The 21130-nt window shown below is 40.0% G+C and overlaps 1 protein-coding gene and 1 long non-coding RNA gene across 3 annotated transcripts; one reads left to right on the top strand and one right to left on the bottom strand.

Moving 5' to 3' along the window:
• The first annotated feature begins 581 nt into the window (after nucleotides 1-581).
• Nucleotides 582-13780, top strand: UBLCP1 (ubiquitin like domain containing CTD phosphatase 1). 2 transcript variants are annotated; one of them, XM_029997674.2, is made up of 11 exons: nucleotides 582-690; nucleotides 3329-3522; nucleotides 3928-4019; nucleotides 4442-4527; nucleotides 4619-4734; nucleotides 5832-5930; nucleotides 6901-6938; nucleotides 9196-9294; nucleotides 9749-9865; nucleotides 11264-11391; nucleotides 12763-13780. In XM_029997674.2, the coding sequence occupies exons 2-11, from the start codon at nucleotides 3369-3371 to the stop codon at nucleotides 12788-12790; spliced, it is 957 nt and encodes a 318-aa protein (XP_029853534.1). In that variant the 5' UTR covers nucleotides 582-690; nucleotides 3329-3368; the 3' UTR covers nucleotides 12791-13780. The 2 variants fall into 2 exon arrangements, with proteins under 2 accessions (XP_029853534.1, XP_029853535.1); XM_029997675.2 differs by having other exon boundaries at nucleotides 628-690; nucleotides 3332-3522.
• A 3587-nt stretch (nucleotides 13781-17367) lies between these two features.
• Nucleotides 17368-19680, bottom strand: LOC121232518. Its single transcript, XR_005931100.1, has 2 exons — nucleotides 19552-19680; nucleotides 17368-18381 (listed from the first exon to the last, which is right to left on the bottom strand). It is a non-coding gene; the product is annotated as an uncharacterized LOC121232518 (long non-coding RNA).
• Nucleotides 19681-21130: the final 1450 nt, after the last annotated feature.

The raw sequence follows: 21130 nt of genomic DNA, 5'->3' as shown, positions 1-21130 counted from the left end.
ACCTCTGTTGTCCATGCACAAAACCACTGCAGCTGAAGCCAGTTCCCAAGAGTCCCAATGGTAGCTGAGAAGCGACCCTCAAATCAACAGACACAAAAAGCTAATATGACTGTAAAGAGTCACCTTAGAAGCTAAGAAAGATTTGAGTCAGGCTCCCTGGGTACAGAGCAATCTCCTTTCAGGGTTAATGATGCAAAAGAGACACGGGTGGCAACAGCTGCATGTGGAGTTCGCCTCTGCTGGCCTCCCTGGGGCCCAAGCTCAGCTCTGGTGGGCTCCCAGTGCAGTTCAGCCTCACAGCCGGCGGTGAGGGGAGCGCGGGGGCCCGGGCAGAACGCTCGCTCCGTGGCCTGCCGTGGATTTTACCTCAGAAAACCGCGACTTCCTGCGCGAACCCGACTGGAGCAGCCCCGAGGAGCTCTCCTCAGGCGGGCGTACCAAGAAAGCTGTTCTTCTCCTTAAAGAAGGTGAAAACTCTCCCTCGCCTCGCAGTCTGACCGGTACACGAACAGGCGGGATCGCCCCGCCCCGCGCTGCCATGGCGACGCTGCCGCCCGCCGAGGCGGGAACCCGCGCACATCCGGGCGGCTGCGGGCGCCGCGCGCTGCCTCCCCCCGTCTCGCTTCCGGAGGGGGCCATTTCCGCTTCCGGTGCGGCGGATCCCGGGACGGCGCCGGTTCCGTTGCCAGGGTGAGGGGGCCGCATCGCGCTGCCGAGGGGCGGGGAGGGGGGGTGGCGGCGGATCGGCGGCGGCACTGCGCCCCGGTGGGCTGCGGGGGAGGGCCGCCGTGCCCCCCGATCGCAGGGGGAACCCGGTGGGTCTGGGCCCGAGCCCGTCCGTGTGCGGCGGAGGCCGGGCTTTACCGGGCCGGGGTGAGGCAGGGCCGGCCGCGGGTCGGGGGCCGAGGGCGGGCGCTTGTCTCGGCCGGGTCGGTGCCCCCGTAACGTCTGCGGGGCGGGAGGGGCTCCCCGGGTGCCGGGGCCGGCAGCAGCGTGTGGGCTCTCCCCGCTCGCCTCGCCCCGTCTGGCTGCTGGGACAGCCCCGACGGGAGACGGGGGCGGGCGGAGGCGGGGGAAGCGAACCTCGGCTTGTGTTCGTGCGGCTGCTGTCCAGAGACGTGTCGGCGGTGGCGGCTGGCACAGAGCAGCTTCCGATTTGAAACCCCGTTCCTCCACCTGTTGCGGTGTGGTAGAAAGTGTTGCGGCCCCGCCTGCACAGTATTGCACTTGGTGTGTTTGGGGGGTTTTATGTTTGGGTTTTATGTTGCTTAGTGAAAGGTGTGGATGTCGCTCTTCCAAGAAAAGTGGTGTAATGCAACAATTTAACTACAACAACACAACTTTAACATTTTCTTTGACCCAGTGACCTTCCAACCTGTAGGCTCTTGGTGGTCCAAGGGGCTTGTAAAGGCCCTGAAAATGGAATTGACCAAAGCAAACTTTATTTCAGTAAGCTTCAGATTCATGAGATGTCCAGCCATGGTCATAGAAACTTTGAAAATCCCTGTGGCTTTCTCTGCTCCTAATCTGTTTTCCTGTAATCATCAATTCTGGTGTCTGCACTCAGTCCCCTTAGTGTTTTGGCATTGAATAAAGGTGTCTTATTTCTGCTTGGCATTTCTGATAACATTCGTCTTGACAGGACTGTAATTCAATAAGGATAGATGGTTGGTCAAGTGCTTAACTTTGGAGGGATGGTCTTTTTAATTTAGCACTGGACAGAGACTTGAGAAGTTTTCTTACAGTTCTTGCCCTAAGCATTTTCTTGCAGAATTATTTGAGGTGTATGGTACAGGCAAGAAAACAGACAATAAACTCTTCTTTCTGTAGTCTAAGGGTTATGGACAGGGATAATTTATGATAATGACCCTATGTATCAACATTGCTTGACGCTATGTAGCCTTAACCTCAGCTGAATTTCTTGGTGCTTCTAAGACCCCTTTTTTATGAGTCTTTTTCACAGGATAATACCAGGTCCCTATCTGATTTAGGGATATTTGGGATAAAAATGGGAAAAAAAAGGAAAAAAAAATTTTTTTTTCTGCGATACCAGTCTTCCTCTTCAATTTGTTTTCGGAGCTTTTAGAGGGAATAGTGTGGAGGTGTGGCTTGTAGTGTCCTCAGCAAGCAGGTTGCATCTAGCCCTCTGTTTCTCATCTGGTCTGAGCTTGGTGGGTATGCCTGAGTAATTACTTGTTCATTCCTAATAGGCTGTACTGTATAAATGAGAAGTATTTTGTCTGAGAGCAGTTAACTTCTGACAATACAATGCTAGACAGGAAGAGGAGTCAGATTTTTGGATTGTGAGACTTTTTCAGAGTTGCCAGATCTGTATTTCTTGGTGTAATGCATTTTTTTGAAGGTGGATAGCCTCAGTTTTTTTCATAGGTCTGCTCTCTTCTTTTTGAATATCAATCTTTTGAGGACAATCTCACTATTAGTGGTGCAGAGGCCTTCTCTGCATCTCCTGACAGCCTTTTCATACCTTTCTACCTCCTTGATTCTCTGTTTCCAAGCTTTAAGAGAAAAAACATGTTCTTCTCCTTTCCACATAAAGCTAAAAATCTTGTTTCTCTGCTGTGTTTAATGTAGGACTAAACTGTTAAACACGATTTGTATAAGTGATGCTGTGTAAATTAAAGATAGTATAATTATGGTTGTTTTGTCAGCACTGCAATGAAAGTGCAGTTCTTACAGTGTAATTGCATTGTGTAGGTGTGTATTTTAGCTTTGTTTTCAAACTCCTGCTTTGATATTGCTAAAGTGAGACATAACCTGGGGTGCGTATTATTGCAGGTATTACAGAGTGAAAGTGATTAGAGAAATCCAATGCTAAAAAATGAACTGTTGGGTTCAGAACTATTTTTATGGTTTTATATATTTTAGGTGTTTCATATTTGCTGTTTTATTGTTACATATGTGAAGATATCCATGGCTGGTTTGGTTGTATAATTATTGCAGAGGACATTTCTGAGATTTGAAATGACTTTTATGATACTGCAGTACTCTGCATGGGTGCCGGCTGTGCAGTGAACAGGCTGTACCTGCACAGAACACAGAGCAAATGAGCATATGCTGGAGCAAACGGTGAATGTGACATTGCTAAATACATTGAAGTGGAACTTGGAGCCCCAGTTTTAGCGCTGTTCTTTCACCCTTAGTTTCAACATTTTACCAACACGTTAATCATCTGTTCATGCAAAACAAACAGCTCTGATGTACAATATAATAAAAAATCAAAAATACTTTAAACAGACTGTATGGTTTGTCTTCTGAAAAGAGTGATTCCATTTCTTCCTTATGTGATCATTGTATTTTCCTCCTGCAGCAGATTTTTCAGAAAATAATACTGAACATATGCTTCAAGGATGTCTCTCTCTCTCATAATAAAATGGGGTGGACAGGAGTATACGATAACCTCGTTATCAGAAGAAGACACAGTGTTGGATCTGAAGCAGTCTCTTAAAGGCCTTACTGGAGTGTTACCAGAGCGTCAAAAACTACTTGGACTTAAAATGAAGGGTAACTATTCATATTTGTTATTTGTTGTGGATGTGCCTGAGATGTTTATGGATGAACATCCTCTAAACCTAGCCAGGATGTGTATACTAACAGGGCATCTACCTCCCAGATCTAGCTTTTGAACGAACATAGAAATTTTATACATCACTGGATATTGTTTATTATTCATACGTCTACCTGGTCATTTTTTAATGGCTGACATGGAAGTGTGGGAAACTTAGTTAAAAAAAGTTAAATTGCTGCTAGCCAGATGAGCAATGTATCTGTATATGGAGGAGGACCATAATACAGCTTGGGGTATTCTGGTGTTTGATGGGTAGCTTATTTCAATTAAGCATTAAATGTATTGACAGTTTTCTAAAATCTCTCTATCCCAGTAAAAAAAATTGTCTGCTTGCATTATAGGCAAACCCGCAGATGATGATGTTAAGCTTGGAGCTCTCAAGTTGAAACCAAATACTAAAATTATGATGATGGGCACTCGGGAAGAGAGTTTGGTAAATATTTTACTTGTGTATTAGCTTAAACATGAAAAGATGCTTATATATATGTCTCCTCATTAAGATTTTAAATTTTGAATATTCCAGTAATCATTTGAAAAACAGTAGTGCAGTAGATTTCTGTTGGTGTGTATTTTTTCTCTGTAACGTAAGCTTTTCTGCAAAACTCCGCTAGCAGCATATTCCTAAAACTCCTGTGTTGTTCAGGACTTAAAGTACAAACCTATTATTATGATATTCACTGACTTCTCAAATCTGAACAATCATCAGTATACTTTAGTAGTTCTTTCCACTAGTAAAGTGAAATAATTTTGGTTAAATAGTGTGTTTTTTTCCTGTAATGTGCAGGAAATATCCATTGATATCCATTGTTATTTTCCCTCAGTGATCCTAGTTATCTTTTATTATTATTCCTCTAGGAAGATGTCCTTGGGCCACCTCCTGATAATGATGATGTTGTCAATGACTTTGATATTGAAGAGGAAGTTGTGGAAGTAGAAAATAGGTTAGGAGTTTTAGCTATTAAAAAACAGTCCTGTTATTGAATGTACAGTATGCATTTTAATTAACTCTAACTTTTTGCACTGTTACATTAGGGAAGAAAATCTACTAAAAATTTCCCGCAGAGTTAAAGAATACAAAGTGGAAATTCTGAATCCTCCTAGAGAAGGAAAAAAGCTGCTGGTGCTAGATGTTGATTATACACTATTTGGTGAGATTTTATGCAACTTGTGGGTTTTGTTTAAGAGATCGGTTTATTTGCCAGTTCACACTTCTTGATTTTTGCTTTACAAATCTACTTAAGTAACTTTGGTATGTGTTGTACTATAAAACTTCTGCTTTGTAATATTTTGGGGTCTTCTGCTCATACTTTGAAAAGCATTGGGCTTTTTAGGTGTTGCATATCATTGATTTTAGTGCAGCAACTGTTTATTTTCTGCAAGAAGACATTAAAAAGTAGCAATTTAATATTTTATCCAAATAATCTTTCTCTTGACCAACCTGTGTCTTGGACATCATTGTGGCAAGGCAAGATGTTGTAAAGTAACAACCTCAGTCTGTACCTGATTGACTTCACTTTTGGGGAGTGTGGGACAATAGCTTCAAATTTTATTTCCAGATCATTACTAAACATGCACAAAAACATGTTTTACTTGAAAATTCTGTCAGACTGGTTTTTTTGGAAGCCAGAATTTTCCTTCTGACAATTTTCTGGGATGTAGTGTGTCATGGCAGCTTGACTATAAGCAGTGAATAATAGCTTGCCTTATTCCTTTTCCTCAGCTTTCCTTTTTGATGAGATTTGTTTACAGTTCGAGATCAAAATTCAACCTCTTACTGAGTTTAAAATTCTTATTTAGAGGTCTTCTGCTAGCAGAATTTGACAACAGTTTTCTAACTGGAACAGGCAACATTTGAATGTCTGAAATAAGCTTGATATATGTTCATAAAATTAACTGGACTAGGTTTGAAGGAATCTGTTTCATATCTGGGCTGTTACAAATTTGCACAGATGAACTGTTTGGCCTGACTCTTCAAAGATATTCAGACTCGCAGATCTCTGATTTAATTATTAGCTAAGGCCTCAAATACCTGTAGGGATCAACAGATAAATATCCCCTCTGCTGCTTCTCTCCACCTTTAAAATGGGAATGGTAGTTTGGTATGAATTCATTCATGATTTCAAAGTGCTCCAGTGCTTCCCTAGTGAAACTCTTCAGGTCTCTGGATAGATAGGAAAGTCAGACTGAACTTTAATAACTTAACTTAAACTTTAATAATTAATTGCTTCTCTCATATTCTTTTTAGACCACAGGTCATGTGCTGAAACTGGGGTAGAACTGATGAGGCCATACCTTCATGAATTCCTGACATCTGCATATGAGGATTATGATATTGTAATTTGGTGTAAGTTTTACGCCTAATACCTAAGACTTTATTGTAAACTGTCATTCAGAGCAGAGACTCCAGGTGGGAGGTTTTTATATTGTTTTTTAGTGTGAATCACAAGATCTGAAACAATACATGAATGCTTAGCTGTAATACATTCATCAGGAATGTTAACACAGCTATCGGAGCCATTTTAGAAAAATAGTAATTCCTACATTGCTCACATGAGTGGGTCTAATCACAGTATAAAGCTCAACATCACTTTACTGTGTTACTTTGTTCAAACAAACAAGTGCTTGAATTAACAAAATTGTCTAATCCACATTCAAACACTGTTTGATGGCTATCTTTATAAATAATCTCAATCCAGACAATAAGTAGTGAACTGCCAAATGAAAAAACTCCCCTGTCTACAGGGCTGGTTGATCGTTTGCCTTTGCATACTGTTTCACTTCCTGTCCAACAGCTGGAGAGCAGACTTTAGCCAGTGTGAAGTTTAAACCATATTAAAATTGTATTACAAAATTTAGTTTTCATAGTCTGGAACAATGTTTTCACATATTTTACATCAGTGGGCAATTTTGATGCTTTGTCCTTTCCAGGCCTTATGTATTCTTATCATTGCTTCCAGGAGAAAATCTTGCAAAGGCAGTATGGTTCCTCAAAGCAGGTGTGGCCCACTTCTTATGGTCCTGCAGACTGTAGTTCAGTAACAGCTGATCTAGAAAAGGGTTTAAACGCATGCAGTGCTTTATGTAGCTGTTCATTTGAAAAGTAAGCTTTTTCAAATAAAAATAAACTTCCATGAAGGAAGACTGTCTTCAAGGCAGTGAATGCTAAAAGCTGTAACAAGGATGGATACTTCCAAAACTAAATTTTGTGTAAAAATCTGATATGTTAAGTGAACAATTTCTTGCCTTGTTTCTTTTTGCCTGTCAATTACTTATTTTGATAAATTTTTCTTTCTGTTTTCTCACTTTTGTTTCAGCTGCTACTAATATGAAGTGGATTGAAGCTAAAATGAAAGTAAGTTGTTCTGAAAACATATACTTTATTTCTAGTCTGGCTAGCTGTTCATATAGTTGGACTCATGCTCAGCGTTATGGAAGGAGTTAGCAACTTGGGAGGTTGTATGAATCAAAGCCCGAGTTGTTAAATCTTCATAGTCTCTTTAAATAATCTTTGTCACAAAACTAGATTAAACCTAATTTTAGAATTCCACACAAACTATCAGCAGCAGGTGCTAAATTTAGCAGAACTAAACACAAGTCAGTACCTGCTGAAACTTAGTCACGCGGCCTTCACAGTTGCTTTCATCTTACCTCTATATTATATAGAGTTCTAGTCTTTAAGTGTAATACCATTTTTTTTTAAAGGAGTGAACAGATGTGGCATGCTGGAGTAGGTTATCAAGAGGAAACTCTTTTCATATTTATCTTGTACCTCTTGCAGCTGTGTAGTTCTGTTGCTTCCTCTGCCTTACTAAAACATGCATAAGAGCTCTTCTTTCAATCCTAGTTTCTTCCGTACCTAAATCAGGCAACTAGCCAGTTTTCCACAGCTGACCTAGTGGTAAACATATTTACAGTCAGGCTTAGCTGTAAATCTAATGAGCTTACTAAGAATTGCTGCATGTTTGGTTGGTGGGTTGGTTTTTTTTATGCTTATAAATCAAAGCTTGTTTCCTTTTCAGGGAAAACTTCCAAATTTAAGCATTTATATCTCCACTTTTTGTTATAGACTAACCATTTTTCCAGGTTTTAACAGAGCAAAGCACATTTTCCAGTGTTCTCTTCCTCAAAATAATAAATTGCTACAATTTTTCTAAACAAACAAAAATGCCTCAGAGTGATCTCAGAAATGGGAAACTTTAATCAGAACTATGAAGTGGAGTTAGTGCAAGTAAAATCAGTATTGATCCGTGCAAAGATTGCACTTGTGGCAGTGTTATATCTCTCTTTGCGTTGTGTCTGTCAGTGTAGTGCTAGGACTCAAAACTTACGGAAAACCATTGTTCAAAACTGGGCTGTTTCCCCTGCACTGGTCACCTTTCTACATTTCTGGGTCGCCTTTCCAGCCCTTTCATGTGTTACTGAAGCACAACCTTTCTATGCCTATTCCAGGATCTTGATCAGTTGAGATTCCTACCAATAGATGCAAAGTGCTGTTTCTCCTTAAACTGTTAGCACCGGGGTGCTTACCTCTAAAAGTTTCACTTTTTGTCAGAGAACAACGATCCCAGCAATACTTGGCATTAAAGTTTTTGCTTTACACTACAAAGCAGGAACAACATTAAAAAGAAGGGAGTATCAGATAACCAAGTTTAATCTCTCATTTACTGTCTATTTATGCCTGGAATTCAAACATTCTAGAACAGCTAGTTATTTCAGTGTAACAGGACACTGACCCAGGAAGGTAGCACTTTTCATTTGCAAGATTTACATTTTCATATAAAAGCAAATCAGTTAAGTGTGGCAGGATATTTGCAAGAGAGCTGTTGCAGTGGGTATTTTCTCCTTGTTATGTAGCTTTGCATATTACTGCTGTTGCACACACCAGAAATTGTCAGCAATATCTGTGTTATAGCATGTCAGCAGATTTTAATATTACTTTTCAGCTTTGGAAAGGATTTGAAATGGAAATGATGCTCTCTCATCTAGTCAAAGTTTTTTATTTCTGAAAAGGCTGTTTTCCTTAGAGTCTTTATTTCAGGAGTTATCAAATCTTTAAAGTCCAAACTGACAGATTTCTGACTGACTTTGGCTATCTTGGACATGTGTAGGAGGAAACTACCCATGAACTGTTACTGTATATTTCATCTTCCACTGGGCTGTGCTTTGTTGCAACTTACTGGAGGACACAAAGAGCAGACAGTACAAAGTTGCTATCCTTGCTATAGATACTGAGTAAAGTTGAGGCATGTAGAACTTGTGAAAGGTTATGCATGAAGGTACAGGCAAGACCTCTCTGTATTTTGCCTTTTCTGCAAAGTTGCTGACATCAGTTGTTAAGTTTCTGCTAGTAAACGCTGCAAAATTAAATTCCTATCAGCTTTTTTTCTCTTTGTAGAATGGTGTACTTCTATGTGTACTTCTATGTACTTCTATTCTCATTGGATAAAAAAATTTAACAACCTCCCCCCCCGATATTTATTATTAGTGTGTCTCTGGTAATCCTCAGCAGCTCACCCTTTGACAAACAGTGTACTACAATTGTGGTTTCAGTTGTACAGCAGTAAAACTGTCATAATTAGAAGCTTTAATAATAAATCTTTGTGATGCAGGAGCTTGGAGTGAGTACCAATGCAAACTACAAGATAACTTTCATGTTGGACAGTGCTGCCATGATAACAGTGCACACTCCTAGAAGAGGACTAATAGATGTAAGTACCTATTTTTTCCTGATCTTTTTCTACATTCAACTGACATGTTGAATAGTTCAAAGGGGTATGATAACAATAAAGTTGTGCTGGAGTTTTCATGCAAGAAAACTGTAAGAACCTTGGAAGCATAAATTTTTTTTTTTTTATACTGAAATTCTCTATATTGATGTTTTGAGTAGTGCATTTGGATGACACTGCTTTCAAATCAAATAATAGATAACTGCTGCAAGAAAATTTAGTGTCAACAGAAAGGTTTTCTTTAGTGTGGGAGGTATTAATGTGTTATATTATTTCACATCTCTTCCCTTATTAAAGCTCACCTACCCGCTAATTTTTCAGCAAAGGAATACGAGTGTCCATTCAAGTTTGGACTCAAGTTCCTATAGACTGGTATTTTCATCTCCTGCACATGACCTGATTTACCTCAGGTACCTTGTATGTGTTATTTTTGCAGGTGAAGCCTCTTGGTGTTATCTGGGGAAAATTTTCAGAATATTACAGCAAAAAAAATACTATTATGTTTGATGATATTGGCCGAAACTTCCTAATGAATCCACAAAACGGACTCAAGGTAATTTTACCTGGAATTTTCATTAATTACTACTTTTTCTTATACTTCAAGTGGTACTTTCTCATACTTCTTCACTGTATCATAAGGAAAGGCTATTCTTACCTAGCAAAGATGTGTATTTCTATTATATTTTTTTATTTAGATTGCTATTTGTCTTGACTAATATTTCCCTAATAGTAGTATTAAATAAGCTTTGTTTCACTATTAAGTGAGCTTTTAAGAGACTACCAAAATCAATGAAATTGTGATTTCTGCTTAATTTATACCTGTGAGCCATAATCAAGCTGGGCATTGCTGACAGGCACCATTGAAATATGTGATGTTCAATCTCAAGAGTGGTTATATTCAGAAAATAAATAACAAGTGGCTGTACTTCATGGTAGTATGCCAGTGTAATAGCAAGCATTCTGTTCTGGGAAATAATTAATACCTTGAGCCATTTTGACTGCAGAACAGCAAATATTTCACTTTCTAAAATTGTCAACCAGTTCATGCTCCATTATCCGTGCTGGTTCTGAATAAGAAGAATGCAGCTTAAATTTCTACTTAAATATAATGGTACAGCAGTGTGGTACTAAAAGTACCCTCAAAAATTTCCTTTTAACAAAAAAAAAAAAAAAAAAAAAAAAAAAAGATTAAGTTTAAGTGCAGAAATCCAAAATTATGTTTCTTTGAAAGTATCCATGATGTGAAGAGGGTAGTAATTCATGAGATCTAGCAAGCTGATGTTAGCTGTACAGTGTTAGGAGAATCAGGAATAGCAAAGATCTTGCTAGGAGAGGATTATCCAGAGAGCTCCCTCTAGCTCAGATTTGAAAGATGTTTGTCAAAATGTTGTTAACTGAGCTGCAGACAAGAATGTTGAATCACTAAAACAAGGCACAGGTATAATGTATTCCAAGCTTAAAGCAGTTGTCAGATAAGCTTTGTTTCTGACACCTCTTTTTACAGAAGCTATGATTATAGTCAAATGCTTTTTGTTGGAAAAAAAAGCATCTGGTTCCAGTGATGCCACACAACTCATACAGCTGAGCTGAAAACCTCTTATGTCTCCTGCAAAAATATCTATGAAGTCATATTAGAAAATGTAGCAGTTCATTCCAGATCATTTTATCTTTCTGCCTAACTGGGAGGGGAAGGCTTGGAGAAATTCAAGACAAAACAAATTTCTTCCTGGTGGGCATGCAAGGCAAAAACCCTACAGTCCAGTTTGCATGAATAACAAGACAAATTGGATGTGGCCACTAATGGAAAGGGTTTTTCTTCCTCTTAGGTAAGAGGAGTTATAACTTGGCATAGTACTGAAAATATATTTTAATTGTTGTAAATGATAGAGAATCGGAAGCATATTTCTTACTTTGAGCAAATGGTTATACCCAGTTTGTTGATTTTGTACAGATAAGGCCTTTTATGAAAGCACACTTAAATCGGGATAAAGACAAGGAGCTTCTAAAGCTCACTCAATACCTCAAAGAAATAGCAAAATTAGATGACTTTTTGGAGCTGAATCACAAACATTGGGAAAGGTAAGAACAAAGTAAAAATTCTTTCTTCCTTCTGTCCATGACCCCACTGTGTTTTGCCTGAGGTTGTCTGTACAAAGACCGGAAACAACTGAGCTGATGAACTTTGACATCACTTAGAGTTATGAAGGTCCTTTAGTTTGAGCAGAATTTTAATAAGGCTGTTGTGTTTGGGCTTCTTCCCTAAAATGATGAGATTTTGACAGAATGGACTTTTTTTTCATACTTCTCTGGTTTTCAGGACTGCCGATTGTTTTCAGTGAAGTAATTAAGCTTTCTAAAGGGAAAAGAATTTTTGAAGGAGCCTGGTCCCTGGAAATCTCTCTCTTTCCAGCCCTACAAAGTTAGGCTATCAGTTCAGATCTCAGCTCCTTTGTTACGAGGCAACTTTTCTGGCGGTTACTTAAGAGCTTTGGGGTGTTACAGTGTGGTTCTCGGGCGCTATACAAGTTGTGTGCTATTATGGTATTCATTGGCTCTGAAATGTAAGTTACTGTGTTATGAATGAGATTTTTTACAAATGCTTAGGGCACCAGTTAGCATCTTAATTCTTGCTAGAGAATGATTAGCTGAAGTTTTGGGGCAAAATTCTTCTTAATATACAACAGCCTGAAGTTTCAATACATGTGAAAAAAAGTGTGTGCAGTATGCGACTGGAAAAACGCTTATTCAGTGCTTAAAAGAACAACCTTGCAAACTCAATACAATTTTCTTTCTTGTTTCCGATTAGAACAGAAAGTCAAATGTTAAACTTTAAAAGCAGTGAAATTCACTGACTATTTCACACTGCCAGTTAAATTGTTTGGATTTTTTGTCCTAGAGTATTTGCAAAAACTTCAGTGTCACCACATAGACAGATTGCTCCAGCTGTAGTGGTAAGAGAGCTATGAGATCAGAAAACAAGCATTTTAAAGTAACTCAGATTCTCTAAAGAAGCTAGTGGAGGGCTGTTGTTTTCAGGTTATGCTGGATGACTGTTCATTAAAGTCTTGAGTTTATTTGAAAGAGTGCCATATATAATGGGCCTTTTTATCTTAAAGAATATAATAGCTACTTTTCCCATTGATGTTATTTTCAACCTCTCAGAATAAAACATGCTTCCATTTCTTTCCTCCCTTTTGTTTAAAAACCTGGTGGAGTCTAAGTAAGTACATGACTTTGAATTACTGCAAGATAACCTATCATGGAATTGAAAGAATGTTGAAATCAAATAAAATCATGAGTAGTATTGATCACATTTCTGATTTTGGTTGTCAGTAGGGGGATTGGTAGTGAGAAAAGAAAGCAGATTCATACTTTGAGTTTATAAAAGGTACTGGATATATTTGTGCCTACCTCTTATTTTGTAAAAAACTGTACTTTTGTTTCTTTCAGGTATCTTTCAAAGAAGCAAGGACAATAACGCTAATAAAATTGTGTGGCACTGAATTGAAGGGAACATAACTAGGATCATTGGACTTTTCCTTGCTTTTACGCTAGAGTATAATAGTGCTGGACACTGGATCCAATGCCAGAATGACTGCTATACTTGGTCTTCCAGTGGGTTGGTTGTGGGTTTTTTAAAAGATCACAGCAATAAGCTCAAAGTGGGAGAAACAAGTCAGTTACTTTTTCTTGCATTCAGTTCTGGTGTTACTACTTACGTAAAATACTTTCCTCTCCTTTGCTGCCGAAGTACAACCATAACCATTAAAGACCAAAACCATTCTGAAACTAGAAAAAAAAAATATTTAGACCAAAAAAGTTGAGTAAGAAGCCAATCTTGGCAGTGTATGAATTGTATAAGTCCTCTATTCCCTCCATCTTTAGAAACAGTCTCCCTCACCCATTCCAGTATTTAAGTCTATAAATTACAAGTTGTCTAAGTTTGGTATGTATTAGTATGTCAGTGTTTCTCTGTGCAAGACGGGAAAGTACCACCTCTGTGGCCAATTTACCCCAGTGTGTGAACTTGTACTATAAAGCAGTGTTTACTGGAAAACAAATGATTGAAGTTTGAGGGAGAAAAACCCACTCTTATTTGGTAAGTGAAAAGCAGTCTGCCTGAAAAATTCTCATATGTCAGATAAAGGGTTTAAACCTCAGATGGGAAAGTCACATTCCTAACAAAGCATGAACAAACCCCTTGTTCTCTTCTAGCTAAATCTTGTCAAAGTGCAAACACTGTGTTTAAATACAATATTCAGCCATACTGTTCTTAAAATATCATTTACTTGCGCTGCTTATGCCTGCACTATAGAAGTGTGATGTGACTGCTGTTTGGCATTACCAACACTTGTGCATTATGCAGTTCATGTATTTGAAAGAAGACTGACCCTTTCAAATAAAAATGGTATATATTGTTCTTAAGGAACTATAGCAGTTGTGTAAATAATAAATACCTTTTTCATAATTTGTGTCCTGTCCTGTCTTAAATATCTAGTTTGCATAATAGAGAAGCCATGGATAATCTTGGTTTTTGCAGTGTTTCTTTGGATTCCAGAGACACTGATTTTGCATCGGAAGTTAAGTAAGAGACTGGTATGTGCCGCTGCAGATTAGGGCAGTGGTGTCGAATAGTGAAGCACCTAGCTGCCTGGGAAAGGAACCTTGACAGCAAATGTCAGAATGTCAGGACAGCAGACACAAATGAGCCGTTAAGATGAGCATGTTACGCTCCGGCTCAATGACCTGTCAGAAAATATAGAGTTTCTTGTCTGCTGCTCTTCATGGTTTAGTGCCAGCCCAAGCTGTGTTTTAAACTGGTAAACCAGAAACCTGATGCATAAAAGTCTTTGTTTTAGGTAAGTATGGAGGGTAAATTTCTGAAGTTTTGTCTCCTGGAGCTGATTTCTGAACTAGAAGGCTGACTCACTCACGTACATCCAGTGCAGATACAGTCCCCGAGGTTAGAACGGTGATCCTTTACCTAAGAAAGGCTACACTAGCATAGATACTGAAGTACAGGACTGGTATACAATGTACTAGAATACCTTTCAATTTAAACAATTGAAAGAAGTCAAGGCATTACACTTGAATCACCTGTAGTGTTTGTTATGCTAGCCAGATAGAGCAAACTGAACCAAGGGAATATATTTAAACATGTGCCCATATCTTTTTGCTCAAAGTTGGCATACAAACAAAAGTTTTATAGTGAATGAGCAATACCCCTTTCTTTTGCTTTATACAAGGAACATTAAAAAAAAAAAATCTAAGTTTTTATTTCAGCAACACTGGGATTTCATCCCAGAATTTCAAAGTATTTGCTGATCTGAAGTAGATGTGCAGTGCCCCTTTCAAATATTTTATAAGCTGAGCTGGAATATGTGAGAGTGTGATCTCAATGTGATGGTAACACCTAGCTGTTGCTGAGAAGTCATTATGTCTTTTATGACTAATGTTGTTTCCCTTATCATATTTTATGTTTGGAGACTAGTCTTGCAATTTGAATTTCCTTATTTGTTTGGGTTTTTTTGTTTTGCAAAAGAAGCCTGTGTATTTTACTGGCTATCTTCTAAAAATGCTGGAGTGATTTACTTGGCTAAGACATGATTGAGATTTATAGAATGGTGAAGCTGCAAAAAAGGCAAGCACAAAACTGATGTTCACCAAATCCCACAATACTAGAATGAGAGGTCATTCATACAAATAGGAGTGGCTTAAAATTGTTAAGAGCAGCAGGTAGCAATCTCCTGGAGTTTGTTGCCATGGTTTGTTGTGGAGGCAGGTGGCATCAGCAGGTTCAGAAAGGAGTTAGACAACTTCATGAACGAGTCCATAGTCAGATGCTAAAGGCAATAGACTAGGAAGGTCTAATATCTTTAATACAAGAACTGCAGGTGCTCAGGAAGATGAGAGCGGGTCACACATAGTGGCCAAGCCTGCACGCTCCCCTTTAGCCACTGCTGGGTGGAACTTTGGCCAAAGCAGCACAGCTCTCACGTTTGTACTACATGACTCTTCTGGGCTATATATACAATCTAATTCTGTACCAAACTACCAGAACTCAGTATAACTGCAAGGATAAATAGCTACTTTTCTGCTTAGCCCCAAAATAATGTATTTATTGGTTATAAGTTCAGAGGAAAACACCTCTGCTGATTTTCATTTCTCCTTTTTGATAGGGAAGGCAGTTTTGACCTACTTGTATTTCCAAATTGTAATTGAGCCTTGGGAATAACTATCAACAGCAAAGTTTAAAGCCTTGTTCCCTGTTAACATTTAGTTTCCTTTTAGATTATATTGAGGTCCTTGAGAGGTATTTGATCAATGGCTTTTACAATCTCTGTTAAAACAAATAGGATTAAAGCATAATCAAAGAGAGGAAGTGTGTGGCTTAATTATAGAGCTCATCACTTACTGTTCTGCAAAACTCTGGAGAAGCATTAAATGGAGTCTGAAATATTCCAAAGATTTTCATGTGTCAGAGACTGTACTGGCCTCCCAGTACATGTCAAGCATTTTGTACGTTGTTGGGTCTGATTATTCATACCAAAAGAGACAGTCCATTTAAAAATGAAGTTATTTCTGTAAGCTCTGGATATCTGACAGCTCTAATGCCCCACTATGGCACGAATGCTCATCACTGGAGGTACACAGAGTGACAGCTGAAGCCAAGAACTGAACTGCAAATTCAGCTCCACAAATCCTGCTACATGACTGAGAAATCTACAGCTAGTTGCCAATTTTTATTCCTGACTTGACATGTGACTGACAGCAAGTGGATGCCAAAGGGTTTAAGACAATTTTCCACTCTGTCTCTTCAGGATGTATTTAAGACTGATGTGAGAAGTGCTGAATACTTTCTACCAATAGGATGAAGCCTAGGTAAAAACTGTGTTTCAGAGGGTAAAGAAAAGAACACAGTTCTCCTGATTCATTAAAGCTGTTTAAAACCAGAAATGCTGGATAAAGAGGTGTCCGAGGGCAGAATCCTCTGACATTTTGCTATTGCCATTGCAGCAGTCATGGCAGGCGCTAGCCAGTATTAGCACGGGCAGGCGCTGCGCCCAGTGTAGGGTGGCTGATGAAGTGCTTTGGCTGGGGGATCAATGGAGAAATGTTTCAGTGAAAAGGAGATGTTGAGGGAGACAGTGACAGGACTAGAAGAGAAAAATACTGATCTATCCTGGAGAAGACAAGGTACATCTTTCAAGAGTTATGAGTTTCTTGTGTAAGTAATATTAACAATATCTTGTGACAGCCATAAGTTACCAGAGTACTATGCTGACAGCTGTGCTTTGAAAGGGCTCCTCGCTAATCAGGATGTGTTTTAGGTGTAAGCAACTCAAAAGATTCAGGGTCTGGAAGAACTGCCTCATGGCAAGAGATGAATGCTTTCAGTTTGGTTAGGTTTTCCTGGAGAATGGTGAAAAGTGTCTACGATGCCTTACAGTGCTAAGTTTGACTCTTCTGACTCCTGGCTTTATCTGCTGGACCACGCTGTCTATCTTAGACCTTTATTTCCCAGCCCAGCTGTATTAACCACTCCAGATCCCCTACACTGCTATTCCCCATTATCTTTTAGATCCCCAATAATCACACGAGGCCTCAACCTCACCATTCGTACATCAGCCCTTCTCTGACAGTGTTTTATAATAGAGGATTTAAAAATGAACTATTTATACTGATGAGCTTTCTCATACATCCATGAGCTTCATTATTTATGCTTATTTATGAAGTCTGCTCATCTCTGGAGATCCTTTGATGCTGCTTTGATACTGTGAGCACTTGGGTGCTCATTTAGTTGTCAGGAGTCTGTGCAGAGCTTGGCATGTTTCCTCGCCACACAGACACACACAATGCCGTGCCATTAATTTCTGTGTCTCTCCTAGCAAACAGTTTTCCCACCAATTCATTTTCTGTTAATAAATAATGGGTATAAGTCAAAGGCAGCTTGTTCTCAAATTGCATTGTGCTCTTAGCACTATGGGTGGGGCGGTGGGCACAGCAAAGAAAAATGCATCATTAGCACTCGATTGAAAGTTGTGGTTTTTTTCCTTTCAACTGTCTAGTTGGAATTGCAAACCCATTCTGCTCACACAACACCATTTTTCAAGGTGTTTATACATCAGAAAAGAGCAGCTCTTATCACTTTCACCATGGCAGGAGCCAGGGTTGGCTGCACCTCCTGTGTGCAAGGGGACTGGGTGACCTGTAACAGAGCCCGCAGGGGCACTGTTGCCAAATGACATCCCCTCCTTCCCTTGCAACACTCCAGAAGATTTTGACTTTGGTGTTTGGAAACACTAACATTATTGCATCAGATTTTTAGTGACTAAATATCTTCAGCTATGGCGTTAAAGCATTTGGTATTTAACAGCAAGAGCCTTGTTCTTCACTATTTATGCTGCTCTTGAGAGGAAGGCAAGTCAAACTCTGGATCAGAGCATCTGTCAAAGAAGTCACAGTTCAATATAAGTGCTTGAGCCAAACATCTCAACCTTCAGATTTGATTGGGATTTTCATCTCCAGCAGTCTGAGCTAATACTTTGTTCTACTTGCTGCAAGATCAGCTCCTGGATTTTGAGTTGGATCTGCCATGCTTCTTCCTGAACACAGACCACAGAGGCGGACAGCTGGGCATGAGGCCTGATTCACAGGCTGCTCAGAAAAGTTGTTTAAATTGCTTCATATTGGAGGGAGATGTCCACAGATGACTAAAAAAGTTGAACAAGCTCAGCTTTGACACCCAGTTATGTTTCTGAACATGTTCTCATAGTAATATTGTGGTTAAAAAAAACCTCCTTCCTGTCTTTATTTTTTTCAGTGCTCTAGAATTTTTCCCTCATTTCTTAAAAGCTTCTTGGTGTGGGTGTATATCATGTCTCTCAATTTGTGCTTCATTGGCACAGTGGACTCTAAATGCTCCATAGGATACAGTGTGCTGTGGAACTCTAATCACCAAGTGCTTTGATGGGCTTTGTACATTATTGATGTGTTACAAGCCAACAGCTCTGTTGGTAAGCATCAAACTTTTTATTCCTCAGGTCTTTTCCCCCAGTTTGGGTCATACTGGAAGAACAAATGGTGGCACAGGAAGGATAATGTAAATAATTTAACAAATTCTAGTAAAACTTTCTAAGACACCCTGCTTCCTAGGGCAAGCTGAGGTGGCTCTAGATTTATATTTTACAAAGCTTACCGATTCCTTACCCTTTCTATATTTAGTCCACATTTCATGACATACATGGGTATGTGACATTTGTGAGTAGTGAAAATTGCAAGCACCAGTTTAGTAGGTAGCATGAACAGAATTTCAAGCACATGCTTAAAGTGCAACTGATGCCAGTGCAACTTTTGGGTCCCTCCACTGTCCTAATTATGGCTATTCCTTGAATCAGGACCAAAATGAGCACATTTTTGGAAAAGTTAAGCATATTAAACTGCCTCAGAGATGAAAATTGTAAGTAAGTGATGGGTTTGGGTTTTGGTTTTTTTTTTTGGTTTTGTTTGTTTTTTTTTTTTTTTTAAAATCTGGTTAGTCCCTTACAGATGTGACTAGACATAACAGGTATGTTGTAACGCCTTTTTCTATAACAAAGGGTAACATTAAAAACTAAATAATTTTTGTCTAACACTTGAAAATAAGGAAATTCTGAGCTTCAGATACAGGTGGGTTTGCAATTACATCTGAGCAATATCCCCACCCCCACAAATAGTAAATTAGTTGAGATAAACACATTCAGAAACTGTTAAACTACTTTGTTTTTAATTTAGTGGGTGGCTGCAGCTAGAAGAAAGCAGGCAAATAATTGAAAATTCTGACTTCTTTAAACAGAATCAAAATATTGCATTTTGTATGTTTATTTCTACTTTCAAGTAGTCCTAAATTTTAAGAATTTAAGTAACCTAAAGTGAATTTTTTTTTCCTTAATCTGATATGATTGGTTTGCCTGGTTCACTGAAAAATATCAAACGACCCCCTGAAAATATATTTACTTTAGATAGACCAAAGCTGAGTGAGTTTAGGTAGATTTAGTTCTGCAACTAGTAAACTATAAAACACGGTTTTACGGAACTGAAATGCACCTGTGCAGCATTGAAATGGTATTGTTGCCACTGATAAATCTGACTTCATAGCTTGTCACTCACTTATTACAGCAATTCCTGACCAAGGTATACGACAGTTTGTCTGATTTTAAACTTAGAGATGCTATAAAATAGTTGTCCAGCTAAACTTACATCACTGATGCAGGACCATTTGTTACTCTCTGGCGCATGGAAAGACGTGTCAAGGCATGTATGCCGAGAGCCCCATAGCTCAGTGCTGGCCCAGGAGCTGGGAGCCCGACTGCACAGCTGGGGGTCAGAGATAAGGGCTAGGGAGAGACTGGCAGGGAGAAATGCTCGTCCACATCTCTGCTTGCCCTGCAGTTAGCCCAGCACATTGCGTGCAGAGGTTATGGGCAGCTAGTGAGATGAAAATGTCAAAACGAGCACTAGGTCTTGTGAGATTAACATATAAAAATCCCTTAATATGTAGGCAACACAGATAATTACAGACCCACAGAGCATGACTCAGTCAAGTACAGGGCACAATTCCAGAAACTATGAAAGGAAAAAAGTCACAGTATTACCTCCAAAGAAACTTGAATCAAGCCAGAGACCAGCAACACCACTAAGTTACCAGACTATTTAAGCAGCAAGCAGGGCAAAAGGAGACGTATGGGCAGTTTCCAGCACTGGTCTATCTTTCACAAGGATGGGGTTAGCTTTACACCCCTGTCCTGGCTTGCCAGAGGGTTGAGCAGAATCCTTGGGCCAGGCATGGGACGAGCACTGTAGCAAAGTGCTAAAGGCTGGAAAGGAAGCCTGACAGGAGCTTTTGTGCTAAAGCTTCTGCCAGAGCCAATTAACATGCAACATCTGGATTGCACCAGCTTTACTGGGGCGGGAGATGGCACAGAGTGACCTTATCTTACCTAGCAGAGACAACACCGGGCAGGGTGTTCATGCAGCCAGAGTATCAAACAGTCTCTGCAGCCCTACAACAAGGACCTAGCAGCAAGTGTATTTGCCCAAACCATTCCTTGACCTATGGATCAATGCTGTGTCTCCTGTGCCTAAGTGGCAGTGAAATATGGGCAGAACAGGACTTTCAAGACAACATAGATGTGCCCTGAAAGCAACAGAGAGAGGCTGGGAGGGTATCTGCAGGCCCATGCTGTCCTGCCTCCTCTCAGCCCCTGCTCATGCTGCAGGGATGCAGTAGCTGGGCAGAGGGGTCCATACCCACAGTCATGTCCTAGAGCAGAGTGCCACGGACACCCATGTCCCTATGACCATCGTGTCTGCTTTCATCCCCATGTCTAGTGCCCGAAACCTTCTCCTATTGCTAGGGAAAGGCCACAGCCACAAAACCCCCAGGGCTGATCTTCAGGAATGCTTCTGCTCATTTTGATTCCCAGTCTCAGTGCTGGGTGCAGCCACTCACCTACACCTACAACACAGAAAATCCAGCAAAACCCTTTGGGGTCACCACTGCCTGGGGGGGCATAGAGATCCTTCAACTGCCCCAAGCAGCCCAGCTTTCCTGCTTGCTGGCACAGTGCTGTATCACGAGGCTGCTCCTCTCTACCCCAGGCATCCTCTTATTGACCCCATACTTGTCCCTAAACCCCACACTCCCACTTTTTAAACAAGAAGCCCCCATGGCCCTCTCTGGTTCTATTTCCATCACCTTTCCAGCAGCAACAAGGCAGTGACAGAGCCACGGCACAGCAGGGAAGCTCAAGTGCTTTTCTCCTCATTCTCATTAAGA

Source organism: Aquila chrysaetos, chromosome 22, assembly GCF_900496995.4.
Source record: "Aquila chrysaetos chrysaetos chromosome 22, bAquChr1.4, whole genome shotgun sequence".
Taxonomy (NCBI): Eukaryota; Metazoa; Chordata; class Aves; order Accipitriformes; family Accipitridae; genus Aquila; species Aquila chrysaetos.
The sequence above is the reverse complement of the archived record's forward strand: the minus strand, read 5'-3'. Positions and strand labels throughout refer to the sequence as shown.